Source organism: Taudactylus pleione, unplaced genomic scaffold, assembly GCF_031769625.1.
Source record: "Taudactylus pleione unplaced genomic scaffold, aTauple2 ptg000329l, whole genome shotgun sequence".
NCBI classification, from domain to species: Eukaryota; Metazoa; Chordata; class Amphibia; order Anura; family Myobatrachidae; genus Taudactylus; species Taudactylus pleione.
This window is the reverse complement of record NW_028284730.1, coordinates 6,978,108-7,000,330: the sequence shown is the minus strand read 5'-3', so window position 1 is coordinate 7,000,330 and position 22,223 is coordinate 6,978,108. Positions and strand designations below refer to the sequence as shown.

General features: G+C 44.9%; 1 protein-coding gene across 1 annotated transcript in view; it reads left to right on the top strand.

Moving 5' to 3' along the window:
- The window catches only part of LOC148509306 (zinc metalloproteinase-disintegrin-like protein H3), an 88,288-nt gene that overhangs the window by 26,367 nt on the left and 39,698 nt on the right, over positions 1–22,223 (top strand). The window contains exons 7-10 of the mRNA XM_088443229.1: positions 376–438; positions 3,713–3,784; positions 18,315–18,481; positions 18,922–19,006. Of these exons, the coding sequence (XP_088299355.1) occupies positions 376–438; positions 3,713–3,784; positions 18,315–18,481; positions 18,922–19,006 (387 nt within the window). The remainder of the gene's footprint in view (positions 1–375; positions 439–3,712; positions 3,785–18,314; positions 18,482–18,921; positions 19,007–22,223) is intronic.

Below are 22,223 nucleotides of genomic sequence, written 5' to 3'. Positions count from 1 at the left end.
TTTAGGGTGCAGGGAGGGGGGGTTAGATTTAGGGACCCCCCGGGTGGGATAGGTTTAGGGTGCATTTAGATTTAGGCACTAGGGGGGGAGGTTAGGGTTAGGCACCACTGAAGGAGGGTTAGGGTAGGGAGAGGAGAGGGGAGGATTAGAGTACTTGCCTCCTGCAGTCGGAATTTCGACCCGTCGGCCTGCCGCTGTCTGTATTTGATCCGCCAGCATTACATACCGATTCCCTGTGTGCATGTCATACGCACCTATATTCTTGGCTGCTGTACTTATTGGATGTGTATTGTTGAGTTTGGAGGAATGTGCTCTTATCTTTTTATACCGTTGTTTTGTGTTTCTTTACCTTACATCTATTTTCATTTATTCCAGAAAAATGCATTTCTGAAATCCCAGAAATATGTAAAGCTTTACATGGTAGCGGATGAAACTATTGTAAGTATAATATACAGCTGCATGTATGTATGGTATGACAGGTGTACATGCTGACCGTTTCTTGCCTTATGTTCCAGAAAGTTTTAACAGTAAATAATAATAAAAATGGCATACCAGTGACACAGTATCATAGTGATATACAGTAATAAGAACATTTACAGGTCCGAGATCTGTCAAACCATCAAAATAAATGTACTCGGAAATGCAATTTGGTTATTTTTATAGTCTTTGATTATAAAGTAGTAAATTAAGCTGCAGAGGTTCCAGATTAAATGAAAGAAAATGAAACCTTTAAGATTATGGGGTCTATTTTGTAAATGAAATAAATGCTTTTCAACAGCATTTTTGCTGGAGAAAGCCTTCATTTCTCACTATTTAGAAAAAAAGAAAAGTGCGGACTTCTTTTCTCTAATACGAGTGCTGTAGCCCCCCATAGGATTAGTGGGGGCTGCGCACAAACTCTATTTAAAAAATGAGAGTAGCAAAGTTTCTCTCTACAACATACAGGGCTATGTTTCAGGAATAAGCAGGAACTCAGGGCCTGAGTCAGCAAGGATCGTAGTTGCTTATACGCACGCAATCTACCGCTTGTTTGGCACTGCGCATGCGTACATATTGTAATGCGCGTGTGCGAACCGGATGCTGCGATGGGGACTGCAAATGCAGAGGCTACGCAGACCCATCGCAGAGTGATTGACAGGAAGTGCCGTATGTGGGTGGTGGTCAGGGAAACGAAGGCGTTCCAGTGCGTTCGCACGCCCGTTGCAGAGGAGTGCATAAATTAGCCACTGTGATACCATATGGAGTCTGTGGTCTCATAGTGTGCGCTGAAGTAAGCAGTTCCTGAGTGAGGTCTGACCTGCATTATCTGTGCGCATGGGTCCGATGCTACTCGATGTTAACGATTATTTTGCTATGTTGCAAAAGTATACGGATGTGAGTAAGGGGAAGTGGGCGTCCTTATAATAGGCTGCGATTGCAATGCGAATACAGACATATACATATCACCGCTGATATTAGTAACTGCGTTGTCTGCGTATAAGCAGAATAACGATCCTTGCTGGCTCAGGCCCACAGTTCGTGAACCTCTCATTAACTATGACATAATGGGCCTTATTCAGACCCAGTCGCAAGCGCAGAGCGCTCGCAACCGGGTCGATGTTTGCCCACTGGGCATGCGCACGTCGGAGTCAGCTCCGACGTGCGCATGCGCGAGACCCGGCTAGCGACGGGCGCTCCGTCACTACGGGTCCGGCACCAAAGGGGGCGAGCTGTCGATGGTGATTGACAGCTAACCCCATTTGGGAGGCGGGCAAGCGGGGTTCCCGACGGAACGCTTGCCGTTTGGGGGCGGCCCCACTGACATCAGCAGTGATGTCAGTGAGGAGCTTCCTGCTTGATCAGAGCAGGAAGCTCCCTGGGGCTTGTGCTTGCCGAGACCCAACCTTAGGGTCTCGTCGCAAGCCCCGACCAGGAGGCCGCACTAAAGAAAAGAAACGGCTGCCCTCATTCAGAGAGAGCGATCGCTTCTTGCGACCGCCTCTGAATGAGGGCCTATATCCTGGGCCAAAGTGTATTTTGCATAAAATAAGTTTTATTTTAAAGTCCCTTTTGAGTGTCTTCTTTTCTAAATAGTGTGTGTGTGTGTGTCAGTGCCATATCTATAATGGGGGGCCCGCACCACACACCCTGCACCCATATTATCTAAAACTTACCTCTCCGAGGTCCCACATTGAATCTCTCAGCGCTGCTTAAAATGCCAGAAAATGGCCGCCGCAGCCATTTTTCCAGCATTTTGCGCATGTGCTGTAAGGAAATTGCCGGGAAAATGATTATAAGATAAAAGTGATCCACGCTTTGCAGGGAACTCCATCAAAACACAAACTCCTCCAGTCAGGTCTTGCAGCCAAGAGTAACTATGGGCCTGATTATGATTTGGACGCATCTTCGTCCACGGCGAGCTACTTACTTCCTAATGTTAGGCGAGAATCATGTATACAAAAATTCCACCCACTGCATTTATATCAGTATCTGGACTTCCAGACACCACATGCTGAGTGCAAAAAATGCATCTGAAACAGGCGCCCCATCTACGTCCACACGGTGCATTCCAGCACGGAAGTCTCCTACACGCCCATGCCACTCCCATTACACTCCTGTGCTCGGGTGTGGTATAAGAGATAGACAGTAATTAGTTAGACAAGGATAAAAGTTCGATACACAGACAAAAGTCAGACACACTAAATTTAGACATGTAAAAAGTTCGACAGGTACAAAAGATCATCAGGGTCAAAAGTTCGACATGAAAAAGATCGACACAAAAATGGTCGACAATTATTTTTTTTGTTTTTTAACCTTAACCCTAACCCTACCCCCTGGTGCCTAACCCTATCCGTCTGGGTAAGTGCCTAACAATAACTCTAAACCTAACCCTAAAAAAAGTGTCGACCATTTTTGTGTCGATCTTTTTAATGTCGAACTTTTGACTGTCAATCTTTTGTACCTGTCGAACTTTTTACATGTCTACCTTTAGTGTGTCTGACTTTTGTCTGTGTCTGTCTATAGTCCAGAACCCTTTCATGGATAGTGTGCTCCATGGAAGGACGGACCAGTAGTGATCTTTGTCTATGTGCGTACGCCTGATCCAACGTGCAGAAGCCATTTTCTATCTTTGATGCATTGGTGTATATATAATGGGTGCAGGGTGTGAGGTGCACATGGGTCCCTGGGTCCAGGGTGCCCACACCGCACACCCTACACCCATGTTTAATGCTTACCTCTCCGGAGTCCCATGTTGGCGCTGCAGTAGCAGTGCAAATGACACGGCCAGAGATTTGTACATAAGCAGTAGAGAGGTCTCCCGGGACCATGGCACGGGCGCCACGTTACATGAGACCTGCGCATGCGTAGCAGACTCTAGCAAAAGCCAGCGTCTACTGCTCTGCCCGAGCGGAGGGGGACCTCACGGAGTAGTCTATACACGGCCCCCTTCCTCTCTTAAACTGCCCCTGCTTTGGTGCTGGCACAGTATGCTAAAATCCACAAGATCTGTGCGACATTGTGACTTACATGTGCATCAGTCCCTATAATGTTACAAGTGTAGGAAAATACCATTTGCTCTGTGGTTTTGCGTTTTTGCAGTTTGGAAATGACCAATACAGGGTTATACTGATCATCAGGGAACAGGGGCGGGGGGTGCAAAATAATAAAAAGTGCCAAGTAATGTGTATAAGCATGAAAATGAATGTGATATCCTGTCTTTTATTCCTTTTAGTTTGTGAAGTATAATCGTAGCACAGAAGCCATTAAACAGAGAATATTTGAGATTATTAATTATGTGAATGAGGTAAGTTATCACACAAACTTGTTGTATCCATGATATTCTTACATTGTGGGTCACACTTTTGGCTGTTGGTGGTTGCAAAGACAGCATGATGACTGCATTGCCAATTCATAACAAAGAAATATGCCATATAGCACAGGTTCTCAAACTCGGTCCTCAGGACCCCCAACAGTGCATGTTTTCCACATCTCCTCATAGAGGGGCCTATTCATCAACACTAAAATAACGTTTTTAAGGACATTTTCCTTAAATAACGTTATTTTAGTATTCATGAAGCCACTTAGCACAGGAGATATCACAGATATTTCCTTGCTAAGTTCCCCTGCGTTAATTTCCACACTCCCCATACATTAGTATGGGGATATGGAAATTATGATATTCATCAAATTCCGAAAATTATGTATTTTCGGAATTTGATGGAGTTACTATTCGCCACTGTGAGGTGGCGAATAGCAGGACAGACTTACCTGCTTCCAGCTGTGCAGGTCCCCCGGAGTCTTCCTCCGGCGCTCTGGTGCGTCCTCTGGCTCCGTCTGCAATGCTGACAATTGTGATCTACCAGCAGAACACAATAAAGTTTAGAAAAAAAAATAATATTTTTTTTTTCTAAACTGTAGTGTGTGCTGCTGGAAGACCACATGACAAACCAGCAGGATGGAGCCGGAGGCGCTGCAGTGGGCAGGTAAGTGCAGGACGGGGGGAGGTGAGGGTAGGGGGAGGGGGGTTGGGGGGGGTGCACACAAACTTACCGCAGCTGTAAGTAGTGCTGCGCATGTGCTGGGTTTACGATTGTAACAGCGCATGCGCAGCACGGATTCCAGCTGCGGTAAGTTAGATCAGGCAGGGAAAACTATCTATTTCGCGAAAAGCTGTCATCGCAAAAATGAAAGCTTTTCGGAATAGATATAGGGAGGAGGAATGATGAATTCCTCCGGTAATTAGGTAGAACTCCATGCGAGTTTTAAAACTTACCTCCCTCGATATTTTAGGTATGATGAATAGGCCCCACAATCACAAATGAAATAATTAGTACCACCTGTAAATCTTTTAAAATATGTCAGTGAATAACACCTGTGCACCTGCTGGGTGACCTGGAAAACGTGACCTGTGTGGGATCCTGAGGGCCGAGTTTGAGAACCACTGCTATATAGTAAACTAAATGTACACTACCCAGAGTTACAATCAGTCCATTCATACTTCTTTGTCTTTATATTACAATAAGCATTTTGCAGGGGTTCTTTGCAAAGTAGTAGGAATAGGTTAGCCCCTTTGCTGGACTAGGCAGCATTATAACACTTAGGTTAAGCAGTTGAATGTATCTCACTGTTCTATGAAATAGTAATATTGTCCATATGCTGTACAATCATTGGGGCAATCAGGTAGCTGGCTCAGTGCCGAGGTGTTTGTTGCCCAGAATAGAAGCACAGTACCTGCCAGTTAGGATGGATGAGGTTATTATTACCGGATATTGAATGTACAATCAGTGTGTTTGGCATGTGTGCGTGTAGGGACCCCTATGAAGCTGGTAGGGATCCAGCTGGTCTGCCTGAGGGCCGAATGGCCGGATCTCCTCCTATGCATTGATTTTGCCAACCAAGTTAGCCACTGATCCTGTTGTAGTATTGTTGCATAAGTGACCAGCTGTACAGACTGCTGCAATGTCAGAATTCTCTGTTTACACCCACTAATGAAGAATATATGTTTCTCCTTCATCCACTAGGGGACACTGGAGTTCAAGACAGTGGGTATAGACGGTGGTAGAGCAGAGCCTGGCACTTTAAATAAATTTAGAAGTGTGACTGGCTCCTCCCCCTCTATGCCCCATCAGCCCCAGTTTTTTAGAATGTGCCCGAGAGAGCCGGTCGCACATCAGGCTGTCTCCAGCCTTTCTCATATATATCTTTTTTTTATTTATTTACAAGCATGAGGACAGGCAGGCTGCTTACTGTGGCAGTCTGCCTGCTACATGGGAGCCGCCGGGAAGGGCACCACACGGCTACTGCAGTCTGTGTCCGGTGACCCTGAGGAGGGGGCACACACAAATATGGAGTCATCGGACCCCGAGAGGACCCGCCACTGCTGACACCGGGAGAGGTGTTCTTTTAAGAGCCGAGTTTTCACTCGTGAGCGCTCCCCGTGTCCCGACGCCAAACACATTGATGTATGCAGCGCGGACCAGCGCCTGCATGAGAGCCCCGCTTCCCTCGTTAGGGTAGTAAAATCAACTCCCTCTTTTATTAAGAGGGGTCCGTCACGCAGCACAGCGCTGACACACTCCCACTCGGGACAGATATTGAAAGTACGGGGTCCGCCGCCAGGTGTAGCTGGCTGAGTCCGGGTCTCCTACCCCTCCCCCCACAATGGGGAGATGGGTGTTGTAGCTCCGTTCACTGTATCACAGGTAAGTGACAGGCGGCTGACTGCGCTGTCACTTACTGAAAGCGCTGGAGCTATCATATAGTTAGCCGCTTAACAGCGTAGCTGTTAGTCTGCTGAGGCGGTGCTTTAATCTATATGCTCCGGCGTTAGCTACTTCCGGGCATTCGTGTTAAGCGCTTCGGCGCCCTCCATAGCAGTATAGCTCATTGCCCCAACATCTGCTGCACTGATGGTTATTGCTGCCCATCCCCCAACCTCGCGCTTGCAGGTGCACTAAGACTCCGCTTTATGCGGTTCTGTTGAGGGGACAGTGTATGGTAACCAGGATTCCAGGCTAGCATGGACATTTTGCGCACACAGCGCGGTATAATCTTCTACCCTAGCGCAGTGTAAGAGGCTTTCCCTTCACTTCTGCAACACATGTATATGTAAGTGTTGTGTGTGTGATATAGGGTGTATAGGCAGTCAGCAAGAGGAAATAGGCCGTGAATCAGTATAAATGACGTTTAAGCGCCTACTGTCCCGCTGCAAAGAGGTCTTGATATATATATATATATATATAAGGCTGGCACAGTGACGTGTGCCCTTAAGTCCCGCATGTCTCCTGGGGGGGGGGGGGGGGGGGTGTGTGTGTGTGTGTGTGTGTGTGTGTGTGTGTGTGTGTGTGTGGTGTGTGTGTGTGTGTGTGTGTGTGTGTGTGTGTGTGTGTGTGTGTGTGTGTGTGTGTGTGTGTGTGTGTATTATATATATATATATATATCGGGTAGTCTATGGACAAGCCTTATTCCAGAAAGGTTAATTAGCACTCTGTGCAAGGATGGCAAGCAGTACTCCCCATTGGGTTGGTTTTCAACCCAGTGTTGACTGAGGGGGCAGGCCTTGGGTCTGGTCCTCCCGAATCATCCATATCAGGAACGGGAATCCCAGACTGGGCTTACCATCCCTGTGGCCCAGCATTAGAGGCTGGGATGCCCACTTCTCTAAGTGACAGGCCTTATCTCCTGTTTAGATGGGGGTAGTGCGCTGTGGATTTCCCCAAGGGACAGGTCTCCCTTTTAATATGTTGGGAGGACTCTGTTAGTACACAGCTCACTTTTCAGGGGCAGTAATCCCTTTAGTAGGTAGATTGTTAATCTTCTGCACACAAATATAGCTCAACTAAGAAGATGAGCACATGAGTAACCGCAGGTTTCCATGAGATACCAGTCTGGGACAGCACGCTGCTACAATATCTTGCCCCTTACACCGTAACAGAATGACGGCCACACGCAACACTTGAGCAGTCTCCCTGCATTGAGGTAAGCCACATATATTTATCCTAAGCCTTGCTATAGAACATATACATGCTGGAGTTAGTCCTGTGGGCTCAGTTCCTTCCTTCCATGGCTCTAACTATTGCTCATGTTCTAATTTTACATATTATCGTTACCTACCAATCTTGTATGTAGGTACGCATATGGATGTGTGGAGAGGTGTGTGTTGTGTGTGTATGTATGTGTATATATATGTATGTATATACATACATACATACAATCTATATCGCTTCTTATCCTTACCATAAAGGCAGAGGTAGGATCTGTTATCAGTTTTATGTCTGGTACCTAGCATATTTAAAAGAAAGATTCTGCGATCAGAGAATGGTCTCTCCTGATGCGGTAGTTGGTACGATAACTCCGCTTTACACTTCTCTCCCTGGGGTTTTGTATGTGGGTGTGTATGTATGTATATGTATGTGTATGCATGTGTGTATATATATATATATATATATATATATATATACCTATATTTCCTAGGATGGGAAGCCGCCTAGGATTACCTAAAGCTGTCGGCTTATCCATGTCTGTGTGTGTATGTGTGTGTATATGTATATGTATATATATTAAATGGTGGCTCTATAGACTAGAGTCATGTTCTGCAGCTTACATAGTGATAGACAATTCCCTAAAGCATTGCTTCTATTATGAACCCTATACATTACTGGGGCCTTCTTGTATGTATATATGTATATATGTATAGAGATAAGTACTTACATCCTCCTGGGGTTGTAGTTCTGTGTTGGTCAGTCCCTATCTATGTCGCCCCCCTTTAGGGGGCTCTATGATTAGTTCAACTTTGCACTTGGTAGCAAACTTATAAGACACTGAGTATGAAGGATATATATATATATATATATATATATATATATATATATATATATATATATTAGGGGTGTGCACCGGCCACTTTTCGTGTTATATGTTTTGATTTTGGATCTGGATCTTTCTTCGTGTTTTGGATCTGGATTGGTTTTGCCAAAACCACCCTTCCGTGTTTTGGGTTCCGTGTTTTGTGTTTTGGATCTGTATTTTTTTTAAAAAAAGCATAAAAACAGCTAAAATCACAGAATTTGTAGGTTTTTCTGCTCCTATGCTATTATTAACCTCAATAACCTTAATTTCCACTCATTTCCAGTCTATTCTGAACACCTCACACCTCACAATAGTGTTTTTATGTCCAAAAGGTTGCACCGAGGTAGATGGATGACTATGCTAAGCGACACGAGTGGGCGGCACAAACACGTGACCCATCTAGGCGTGAAACTGCAGTGGCAGACAGGATGACAGTTTGAAAAACTAGGCCCCAAACTGTACATAATGCAAAGAAAAAAAAGAGGTGCAAGATGGAATTGTCCTTGGGCCCTCCCACCCACCCTTATGTTGTATAAACAGGACATGCACACTTTAACAAACCAATCATTTCAGCGCCAGGGTCTGCCACACGACTGTGGCTGAAATTATTGGTTCGTTTGGGCCCCCACAAAACAAGCTGGCAATTAATCTGTCCCTCCACAAACTGGCTCTACGGAGGCAAGATGTCATCCTCATCCACCGATTCCTCACCCTCTTCAGTGTGTACATCCTCATCCTCACAGAGTATTAATTCGTCCCCGCTGGAACCACAGGTCCCTCTGTACGTTCTGGAGGCTGCTCTCCCTGGAAGAGTTGATAATTCATTTTATGAACATCATCTTCTCCACATTTTGTGGAAGCAACCTCCTACGCCTTTCGCTGACAAGGTTCCCGGCTGCACTAAACACTCTTTCAGAGTACACACTGGAAGGGGGGCAACTCAGGTAAAATAGAGCCAGTTTGTACAGGGACCTCCAAATTGCTTCTTTTTCCTGCCAGTACAGGTACGGACTGTCTGACATGTCTACTTGGATGCTGTCACCGATGTAATCCTTTAACAGACAGACGCACGCTTGTCGCTGCTGCTTTGAGGATGCAAGTGCGGCTACAGCCCACACAATTCACAAAGACAGAAAAAAGAAGAATATTTTTATTGTTTGTGTAGCACACTTTGAGGGTGTCACCACCCTTTAACAGACAGACGCACGCTTGTCGCTGCTGCTTTAAGGATGCAGGTGCGGCTACAGCCCACACAATTCACAAAGACAGAAAAAAAAGAACAATATTTTTATTGTTTGTGTAGCACACTTTGAGGGTGTCACCACCCTTTAACAGACAGACGCACGCTTGTCGCTGCTGCTTTGAGGACAGTATCATATGCAGTGACAGTAGACTTGTCAGAAATTGTTGGCACGTCCTTCAGTCCGGACCAGATGTCCAAACCAGCCCTTGACTTATGACACAGGCGCACGCTTGGCGCTGCTACTATGTTGATGCACGTGCTGCTACATCGCACACAAGTCAAAAACACATTAAAAAAATTGTTTTTTATTTTTTGGAGCACTTTGAGAGTTACACCACCCTTTAACAGACAGACGCACGCTTGTCGCTGCTGCTTTGAGGATGCAGGTGGAATCTAGACGGGATTTGGAACCGGGGACACACTACCTCCATCAATTGTCTAAATCCCACTGCACTAATGGCGGATACCGGATGCACGTCTAACACCAACATAGCAGTCAAGGCCTCAGTTATACGTTTTGCTTCAGGATGACTGCTGTCGTACTTCATCCGCATCGCTAGGGACTGTTGGAGGGTCAATTGTTTAGTAAAAGTAGTGATGTTCCTACTTCCTCTCTGGGATGATGAACAACTCCCAGCAGCAGCAACAGCACTAGGAGGAAGTGGTTCTTGATCTTTCCCTATTTTATTTTCATAGGAGAAAGTTTGGTCCTCCATTTATGTTATATTGATATATACGTGCGGCTAAAGCGCACACAAACACAGAAAATATTTTTTTATTTTTGCTGGAGAGTAGTGCACTTTGTGGGTTACACCACCCTTTAAGAAATGAGCCAGCCGGCTCTTTACTTATGGGACACAGGCGCACGCTTCGCGCTGCTCCTTTGTTGATGCACGTGCAGCCACAGTGCACACAAGTCACAAACACAGAAAATATATATTTTTTGGGTTTGGACTGGAGTGTACTTTGGGGGTTACAGCACCCTTTAACGGTCAAGCCAGCCGGCCCTCTACTTATGACACAGGCGCACGCTTGACACTACTTTGTTGATGCACGTGCGGCTACTGCGCACACAATTCACAAACACAGAAAATATAATTTTTTTTTAGCACTTGGGGGGAGCACTCCTGATGGACAGAGCACCCCCTTGACAACACTACAGCACCCCTTTAGGACTGGGACACTGCACAGGACTTTGGAGTGGACACAGCCCCTATGGAGAACTGACTGCACAACACAGTCCAGCCAGCCCCTATGGACTTTGAAGTAGTGGACACAGCCCCTATTAACAACAGCAGCACAGCACAACACAGCCAGCCCCTATGGACTTTGAAGTAGTGGACAACAGCAGCACTACACTACACTACACTACACTACACTACACAGCCCTAACTCCCACCCTCCCTCTTCACTGTCCACAGCCGAGTGAGAAAATGGCGCCGACGCGGGTACCTTATATAGGATCCAAAACCCGCGAGACTCGGAAGGCGGGATGATGACGTTTTGCCTCGATTTCAGATCCGAGTCAGGCGGGAAAAGTCGAGCCTGACTCTTATCGGACTTGGATCGGGGGGGCTCGGGGGGGTTCGGATTTCAGAAATCCGAACCCGCTCACCCCTAATATATATATATATATATATATATATATATATACATATATATATATATATATATATATATATATATATATATATATATATATATATATATATAGATAGATAGATAGATAGCATGCTGATTGTCCGGTGCAGGAATCTGACAAGTAAACTTGCTGTGTTGGCACCACTCCTCCTTTCAAAGAGATGGCCTTCTCATGCAACTATGTTTGTTTGTATGCACATGTGTATATATACTGATAGAAAACATCCATACCAGGGATGGGAATATAATAGGCAAAACCTGGGGTTTAAGCCTATTTGGAGTTATCACCACAGATATATTCCTTCATTTCTTGGGATAACTAACGCACTCTGTCTATGTACATGTGCCTTTCTCGGTATAGATTCCGGTACTCCATATTATTATTTTGTCGCATATTTTAATAAAATGAGTCTCTAAAGGGCCCTTAGGTACATTCTATCTGTACATAGAGAATCCAGGTTCTATTCCGTCCTCAGGGCTGAAGGCCTAGGGCCACCCACCGATATAGGCAGGGTCAGGCCTGGGTTGTATTAGATTGGTGGGCGTAATACGCACTTCTCCATTATAAGTGTTAATGTACGGATACTTACACTAGCATACCGTTTTGTGGTATATGTATAAATTCTATAATGGATACACATCCCTGATATAACAAGCTCAGGTATAGAGAGTCCTGTTGTATTACCTTCCTGTCTCCACTAACATTTTGCTAGTTTATACAGTGTTTTCTGCTGCAACATCTCCAGACTGAAGTCCGTGCTGTGGAGCATCGGGTCTTAGCCCACTGAAGCTACTCTCTATACCTGACAGGGCAGATTGCTGGGAGATGGAAAAGGTCAGTGACATTCTACATAGCGTCCAGAGGGTTTCTGGATGCTCACAGGTAAGCGGGCTTTCCCCACTAATGCCAAACCTGACATTGCATAAGTTATTCTCTCTTATACACCCTAGCTGCGTTCTTAGCAGCCATCCGCTCTTTAAATCAGTTGGCTCTACACTTTAGAGCTTCCCTGGTACATAGTTTCAACATAAGATTAGTGACAATGTTCTACTGGAACTAGTGCACATCTTTACATTAAAGTGTGACAGTTTTTATGTCCTACGCAGGGGGCCTGGTGGATTTTCTATTCAGTATTGTTGATGTTTTCATCACATTGACGGGTACCTGATTGGTACCTTCAGGGTTGTCCTAGTACTAGCCTTGCAGTATGGAATGCTTTCCTATTTTGGTAGCTCTCCCTGGGTGGCTGTTGCAGCTGTGCTCTTTAACTACTAGGGTATGTTCAGGCCAGCAGTTTGACTACGCTCTTCCATCATGTTGGGAGTTGTCTGTTGTTTTGGAGTTTGTGGCTGTGATTTTCTTTTCAGCCACAGGTGTTCGGTCGTGGTTTTCTACTCTGTTTTCGGAATGGGCTGTTCTGTTGTCTGACCCTCTGAAAGGTATTGTAATCTCAATCCTCTCGAAGCTGCCTCGGCCTCACTCCCAGTGTGATCGTAACTCGTTGGTGATTTCTATGGTCTCTTCCTTCCGCTGGTTTACAACTTGTAGTAGTCGGACCTCCAGGCTGGTTCGTGGTGACTGTTCGGCCTTGATTTTTGCCTCCCTGCATTCTCTTTGTTAGGAGTCTGTGGACAGGATCAACTTTGTTTCTGTAGATTGGTATAGTTATACTTGTATCTTTATGATTATGTCCAACAGTGCTGGTATTCTGTTATCTGCGACTGTTGCAGCTTCCCGTTTCCGAATCTGGTACAGTTTTCTCGAGTTTGTTCTCGGGTTACTGCCCTTCTCATATGGATTCGGGTTGGAGTTCTCTGCTCCCAACAGTCCGGCTTGGTCTGTTTTCAGCTGAGCTTACAGCATTTTGATGCTTCTCCTCTGAGGGTGTTTTCTCGCTAGACGCTTATTCCATTCTATTTACGCTGTAAGTTGTGGAATTTCTGTGTCTGTTCCACAAGGAGTTCTGATTGTCTCCTGGCTCACGACACTTGATCCTCAGCTCTTGTCTTCCGTTGAACCTCTGGTTTTTGGCGGTCCCTGTTTCAGTTGGCCTAAGGGTCAGCATGTTCTCTGCGCTTCCCACCCGGGAGGTTGGCTTTGGGATGTCCCCACTGTCTTGAACTCCAGTTTCCCCTAGTGGATGAAGGAGAAAACAGGATTTTGTTACTTACCGTTAAATCCCTTTCTCCGATTCCACAGGGGACACTGGATGCCCGCCCAGCGCTGCGTACCTGCCAGTTGTTTGGTTCCTTCTATGGTTGTGTGACTGCATGATTCCCTGCAGTGGTTTCCTCTGTTCTCCTTCATTCGGTCTTGTTCCGTTCTGTGGTCTTCTCCTTCTCCTCGTTTTCCTGTTGTCCTCCGTCTCCTCTCGGGCTCAGTTCTTAAACTGGGGCTGATGGGGCATAGAGGGGGAGGAGCCAGTCACACTTCTAAATTTATTTAAAGTGCCAGGCTCTGCTCTACCACCGTCTATACCCACTGTCTTGAACTCCAGTGTCCCCTGTGGAATCGGAGAAAGGGATTTATCGGTAAGTACCAAAATCCTGTTTTTGTTTAACTGCCCAGTAAGTGTTTCGTACAGAAAAGATATCGGTTTATTTCTTTTTTATTGGCAAGTACTATGCACAAGTTTTCCTAATAATAATTACAGAGGATAGAATTACTTTAATCTGGACACAAAATTGACCACTGAGATTAAGTACAGTCAGGTGCATAAATATTGGGACATTGACAGAATTTCCATATTTTGACCTCTATTCACCACCACAATGGCTTTGAAATGAAACAAACAAGATGTGCTTTGACTGCAGACTTTCAGGTTTAATTTGAGGGTAATTACATCCAAATCAGGTGAACGGTGTAGGAATTACAACGGTTTCTATATGTGCCTCCCACTTTTTAAGGGGCCAAAAGTAATGGGACAAACTAAACAATCCTAAATCTAACTTTCACTTTTTAATACTTTGTTGCAAATCCTTTGCAGGCAATTACAGCCTGAAGTCTGGAACGCATAGACATCACCAGACGCTGGGTTTCATCCCTGGTGATGCTCTGCCAGGCCTCTACTGCATTTTTCCTTCAGTTTTATCTTCATCAAGTGAAATGCATGCGCAATCGGATTCAGGTCAGAGGATTGACTTGGCCATTGCATAACATTCCACTTTTTGGCCTTAAAAAACTCTTTGGTTGCTTTTGCAGTATGCTTCGGGTCATTGTCCATCTGCACTGTGAAGCGCCGTCCAATGAGTTCTGAAGCATTTGACTGAATAGGAGCATATAATATTGCCCGAAACACTTCAGAATTCATTCTGCTGCTTTTGTCAACAGTCGCATCATCAATAAATACAAGGGAACCAGTTCCATTGGCAGCCATACATGCCCACGCCATGACACTACCACCACCATGCTTCACTGATGAGGTGGTATGTTTTGGATCATGAGCAGTTCCTTTCCTTCTCCATACTCTTCTCTTCCCATCACTCTGGTACAAGTTGATCTTTGTCTCATCTGTCCATAGGATGTTCCAGAACTGTAATGGCTTTTTTAGATGTTGTTTGGCAAACTCTAATCTGGTCTTCCTGTTTTTGTGGCTCACCAATGGTTTACATCTTGTGGTGAACCCTCTATATTCACTCTTGTGATCTTCTCTTGATTGTTGACTTTGACACATATACACCTACCTCATGGAGAGTGTTCTTGATTTGGCCAACTGTTGTGAAGGGGTTTTTCTTCACCAGGGAAATAATTATTCTGTCATCCACCACAGTTGTTTTCCGTGGTCTTCCAGTATTGCTGAGCTCTCCGGTGCGTTCTTTCTTTTTAAGAATGTTCCAAACAGTTGATTTGGCCACACCTAATGTTTTTGCTATCTCTCTGATGGGTATGTTTTGATTTTTCAGCCTAATGATGGCTTGCTTCACTGATAGTGACAGCTCTTTGGATCTCATATTGAGAGTCGACAGCAACTGATTCCAAATGCAAATGTCACACCTAGAATCAACTCCAGACCTTTTACCTGCTTAATTGATAATGAAATAACGAGGGAATAGCCCACACCTGTCCATGAAATAGCTTTTGAGTTGATAGACCCATTACTTTTGGCCCCTTAAAAAGTGGGAGGCACATATAGAAACCGTTGTAATTTCTACACCGTTCACCTTATTTGGATGTAATTACCCTCAAATTAAATCTGAAAGTCTGCAGTTAAAGCACTTCTTGTTTGTTTCATTTCAAAGCCATTGTGGTGGTGAATAGAGGCCAAAATATGAAAATTCTGTCAATGTCCCAATATTTATGCACCTGACTGTATATATATATATATATATATATACCATATATGAGCATTGTATTTCTTTGTGTTGCTCTTGGATTATATTGCTTGCAGAAATAGTAGACATTCTGGTCCTGTGTCTGAGCCACACGCAGAATGTCCATGTGTTCGACCACATTGTGCGTTTCAAAATAGCCATGGCCGCATTTGTGTGGCTGCATCACCCTTATACATCTGTTTGTTAGAGCAGCCATCATCCTGGGGAGCAGCTAGTAGGGGGGCAGCTGGTGGAACAGCTTCTCCAGGTGACTGAGAGAAAGGGGAATCGGTATGAAATACCACCGGCCGTATGGCCGGCGGTTCGATTCCCAGCAGCGCCTGGCCGACAAAAGCAGAGTTCCCGGGAGCGGAAGCCCGACAGCGCTGGAAATCCCGATCGTCTCTAAGGTAAGTATAAACTACCCTAACCTAACCCCCTAACCCTAACCCTCCTTAGGGGTGCCTAACACTAACCTCCCCCCCAAGTGCCTAACTCTAATCCCCCCCTTCCCCACTGCCTAAACCTAAGTCCCCCGGGGGGGTGCCTAACCCTAACCCTCCCTCCCCCTAGCCTAACCCTAACCCTCCCGGGTGGGTGCCTAACCCTAAGTCCCCCCGGGGTGCCCTAAACGTAACCCTCCCCCCGCTCGGCTGTCTGCTCGCGGCGCCCAGCATCTCTTAGATCAGGATGCCGGGCGCCTGTCTCCCGGCGTCAGGGAAATGACAGGCGTCTAGATTTCACCCTCGCCGGGATATGACAGTCGGGAAGCCGGCTGTCGGTATTAAGGCAGCCGGTTTCCCGATTGTATACCGAGAAAGGGGCGCCATTGAGGATGCAGATGTTGCAGCCATGATCCCAGTGAGCTTGGGATAGCAGCAAGGGCAATCAACATATAGTTGCCCCCTCCCCGGGGCCGTAGGTTGCAGCACTAGGTTGCATAGCTCCTGTCTCTGCAAGACCCCTCCTCCTCCACACTTAGAGCACAAACCTCGTAAAGTGGGGGTGGGTATAGCTTAAGGTAGTAATAGTAAGAATAAGGGGGTAAGAAGTTAATGCTTTATAGGTGGTTAATTAAGGTGAAGAATGTGTTTTATATGAGACTGAGGGATGTGCTTAGGGGTCTAAGATACATAAATGTAATTATTTCATGATGTGGATAATTAATAATGGGGATTATAAAGATAATTATTGTAAACTGGTTACTTATAGTAAATGGGGTTGTTACTTTGACGCTGAAGAAGTTAATGATTTTGAGGAGTTGTTAATTATTAATATACAAAAATTTTATAATTCGATGTGTCTAATAATGGGGATTATGAAGGTATGTGTTAAAATAGTTAATTATATTTATATTAAATGGAGTTGTTACCATGAAGCTGAAGTAGTTAATGATTTTGAGGAGGGGTTAATTACTGATGAGGGATGATATTGTAATATTGATATTGAGAGAAAAAATACTCTATTGTATGGTGGTCACACTTCTCTGTTTTACATGACCATCACTGATGTTATCTGTATTATATGATGATCAATAATGCTCTCTGTATTATATGGCAGTTACCAATGTTCTCTGTATTATATGGCAGTCATTGATGCTCTCAGTATTAAATGGTGGTCACCAATGCTTTCTGTAATATGGCAGTTACTGATGCTCTCAGTATTATAAAGCAGTCAACAATGCCTTCTGTATTGTATGGCAGTCATGATAATCAGTTTTACATAGCAGTCACTGATTCTATCTGTATAATAGGGTGGTCACTGATGCTCTCTGTATTATGTGGTGGTCAGTGGTGCACTGTATTATATGGAGGTCACTAATGCTCTCAGCATTATATGGTGGTCAGGTCACCAATGCTCTCTATTCTACATGGCAATCACCAATGCTCTCTGCATTATAGGGCAGTCACTGATGCTTTCTGTATTGTATGGCGGTCAATGGTGCTCTCTGTAATATAGGGTGGTCACTGATGCCCTCTGTATTATATATTGCAGTCACTGATGCTCTCAGTATTATATGGCGGCCACCGATGCTTTCTGTATTGTATTGCAGTCACAATAATCTCTGTTTTACATAGCAATCACTGATGCTGTCTGCATTATAGGGTGGTCACTGATGCTGTCTGTATTTTATGGCAGTCACTGATGCTCTCTGTTTTATATGCCAGTCACCGATGCTCTCTATATTATATGGCAGTCGCGATACTCCCTGTTTTACATGGCAGTCACCGATGCTCTCTGTATTATAGGCCAGTCACTGATGCTCTCTTATTGTATGGCAGTCACTGATGCTCTCTTTATTATAGGGTGGTCACTGATGCTCTCTGTTTTATGTACTGAGTACTGATTCTCTCTGCATTATATGGCGGTCACTATGATGCACTCTGTACTATATAGCAGTCACTATGATGCTCTCTGCATTATATGGCAGTCACTATGCTCTCTGCATTATATGGCTATCATTGTTATTATATACAGTGCTGGTAGAGGAAAAGGGTCAATGTAATTTTATACATTACTGGTGGAGAAAAGAGGCTCTCTGTAATTATATATTCCTAGTAGAAAAAAAAAGCTCTTGGTATTTATAAACATTACTGGTAGAAGAATAGGCCCAGTTTATTTGTAGTAGATAAAGATGGTTTTGTAATCGTTTTTAAAAACCTGTTACTGTGCTGAAGATCTGTCCTTGTATCTAAATAAATAAATTATCCCTGACTTGGGTCCCCTAAGTAGTTTATATGGCAAAGATGGGTTTAGCACAAATTAACCATACAACAACTTGTTCCCCTAGGTATACAAACCCCTAGTCACATTTGTGGCATTAATTGGCATTGGAGTCTGGGAAAAAGACGAGTTTCAAGTTGTATCTTCTGCCTCAATGAATCTCGATCGTTTCTCGACTTGGAGGAAGAGCAAACTTCTGCCGACAGTAGCTAATGACAACGCCCAGTTCCTAACGTAAGTCCCATTGCAGCCCCTATGTGTGCACACCTCTTCTCTAGTAACCAAAGTGGAGGTGGTCCTTTTTATTCAGCCCCTACTCCAGGAGATACACAGATCAATAATTATTAAATAAATGTTGGGGGGGAAGATGTACTAAGCTTTGAAAAGTGTTAAAGTGGAGAGTGATAAAGTACCAACCAATCAGCTCCTAACTGTTTACAGGCTTTTGAAAAATAGCAGTTAGGAGCTGATTGGTTGGTACTTTATCACTCTCTACTTTATCACTTTTCAACACTTATCAGTCTTGCTTCACAATTGTAGGGGACCCCATGCTTCAGGTCGCCCTGTTTTGTTAAGGATTTGGGAAGCGAACGTGCTGTCCATTTTATAGATTTGTTTTCTCTGATCTTTACATACTGCATTGTGCATGCTTATATTATATGTTTGTATCTCAGGAATACAGATTTTGACGGACCCACAGTTGGCCTGGCCTTTGTTGGTACCATGTGTAGCGATACGCACTCATCCGGTGTCATTCAGGTCAGTATGCTATTTCCTACTGGTTCAGGCTTGAATTAAAATGAAGGCAACTAATATTAGTTTATTCCCTTTAAATATGTCTGATTGAGACCAAAAAATATATAATCTCTGTCAAATTAGAACGAGGTGTACTCAGGGTTGCTGACTTTCTGGCTGCCCCTCCCTGGCTGGCATTTGTGGGTGGAGAAGGGGTGTGGCCACATGATAGCATCACTTTGGCCCCGCCTCCTACAAAATGCCGAGATTACTGTCATTGTGAAGCAGGGGGCGGGGCCAAAATTATGCGATTTGCCGAGAATCACGTCACCGCTCTCCTGCTGCGGGGGATCCTCTTATAACCGCGGGGGTGGATGGAGGGGTCGGCGGCTGCCAGGAGGCTTGCCTGCCTTATCGGGGGGCCAGGAGCGGCACCCAATTTTCGGGGGGCTCCCGGTCGAATCGGGAGGGTAGGCAAGTATGATACTTATGGTGCTTTAGAGTCTGTATATTCTGACCCTGCATTTATCTAAGGGAGCAGTGATTCCTGCGTATACAGATGTACAAGCTGCATTCACTAAAAATGTAATTATTAGTATATGATTATACTTCTGTTTTTAAACCTAGTTTAGATAATGGCGTCTTACATTGGTGCAAATGTAAATGTCATCTATTTTTCTTAATACTCCTTGCCATTCTGAACTTCATAGTAACGAATGTTTAAGTTATATCTGCTGAAGTCGCATATTCTAGTAATAGAATAAAACAAAAAAGGCAGATAGAAGTAATATATCTAATTTCATACCCCACAACTCTTGTCCTAAATCAGGATGACTGCACTTCCAAGACAATTGGGCATGGTCACGGTACATGCGGGATGGAGATATTTTGTGGATGCCAAGTAAAGTACATTCTGATAATAGGACTTGGGGCCTGTTTCAGAGATGGTCGCATTGCCAATGTTTTTGCAAATGGACCATTTTTATCTATGGTGCATGCGTATAAGTCACACTTCGCATGTGCCACAATGGTCGCGCAATGCTGGGTGCATTGACAATTTATTTGAAAGTGATTGACAGGCAGGGACCGTTTTGTGGGCGGCAATGGGAGGGTGGAGACTCATACGCAGATGTGTCGCGACCTGTGACTGCCATCCCACGCACAGTTGAAATGGCTCCAGTGTCTTCGTTGCGATGATCGACCGATTGTTGCATCTATTAACACCAGCGGCGGATTTGGTATGCCGCAGGTGGGCGTGTCAATACATGTCCTGGTGGCTGTGACATTTGCATAGTTTCGCTCATCTGTGTATGGAATTGCAGCTGTGACGGCATTTGTGACCGCCTCTGAACCAGGTCCTAAGTGCACGTGTCATCTTAATTAACAATAGAATTGTACTCTGGACCACAGTACCCATACAACCCTGTGGTAAGAACCATACCCTCTGTACACAGTGCTCTGTGACGCAGATATGCCAGATATACTCAGCGGGTCTGAGGAAGCCGCCGAGTATATGCTATAGGTGGAGAAACGCATTACAATACATGGACATCCCATTGTTTTGGAGAAGATCTGCAGCCATAGAAAATGCACTATCGTGAGACGATCATCTCCAGAAAGAGTAAGCAAGTGCTAAAGCTACTGCCCCTCCTACTCTGGCTGTCTATTACAAGCTATAGCAGCGGGGAAGGGAAGCGAGGAGAAGAGTACCTGTAGGTCTGGATAGTGGGCCTGATTCAGAGCCGGACGCTCTTTCAGAGCACTCGCTCTGAATCAGTGCACACCTATTGTATTTTTAGAGCGGCCTCCTGGCCACTCGCATAGCTGTGGGTGACCACCCACAGCTAGTGCGAGCGGCCAGGATGATGGTCACGATGGTCAAGACCATCGCGACCATCGGACTTGTGATGAGACCCTTGTGGTAGGGTCTCATTGCCTCAAGTCCTAGTGGACTTCTTGCTCTTAAAGAGCAAGAAGTCCACCCACTGACATCACTTGTGATGTCAGTGGGGCCTGCCCTAGACGGTAGGCGTTCCCATGGGAATGCCTCCGTCTGGGCAGCCACGCCCCCGGCCCGCCCACCAAAGGGGACGTGCTATCACTCAACATCGACAGCTCGCCCCCTTTGTAGCGAGACCCGTAGCAATGGCTTGCCCGTCGCTATCCGGATCTCGCGCATGCGCACGACGGAGCCGCCTCCGTCGTGCGCATGCGCACTGGGCCAACGTCGACCCGCTTGCGGGCGCTCGCGAGCAGGTCTGAATCAGGCCCTGTGTCTCCGTGATATAGGAGACGGCCTGCTGGTGATTGCATGTGGGATTGTTTGCATTGACAGTACTATAGCAGTTCCTGGAGAGACCTGATATTAACTTCAAATTATTAACTAACAAACAAATGGCTACTAATGATAGGGGACTGAGCAGTGTGCTGACTACTAACCAGTGTGCTGATACTAACCAAATATTACTAACTATTGGATAGACAGCTGTTAATTACGTGAGACTGCTTTGTGTGCTGATTACTAGCAACCCATTTGTGGGTGTATGACGACTACAAAACGCGGCCTGTTACGGGGACTATTGAATTTTTCTGGCTACTAACAATGCATTTCAACTAGGAGATCTCTAACAACTAATGAATATATCGGATTGCAGGTTGTTAGTGAAGGGATGTGACTACTACTAATCAAAAAAGATCAAGAATTTATATCAAATTATGCTTATTAATGTCGTGCAAAGTCTATATGCAAAATATTTTTTTTCGTGTGACCAGTGCCATATGGTTTTATTATATCAATAATGCCATATGCTACCTATTATAATTGCTGCTAATTCCAACATTCTCTGTTAATATATGCAAATATATTACTAGTTAACAATATTTGTTATTGGATGTGATTTTATATACAGTATATTCTGTGGGAGTATTGATATATTGTATTGTTTGAATATCTTCAAATATCTTTTTAGCCTGGAGGGCATATTCTTAAATAATAAATAGATATTATATCCTATTCCTATTGGTTGACTTGCACCTCTTCCTTGCTTGGGGTTTAATGCTCAAAAATTGTATCTTTGGTTTTCTAAGAAGGTGGGCAATACCTTGTAAGGGGCTGCAGTTCTTTCAATGTGTTGTCACCAGCGTAAATCGCGCCCCTGGTTTATAACTATCTCTTTTGCTTCCCCTATCAGCACATCGGGCAGTGCTGCTGCAGTAGTCTCCTCTCGCTGCCTGCCTGATG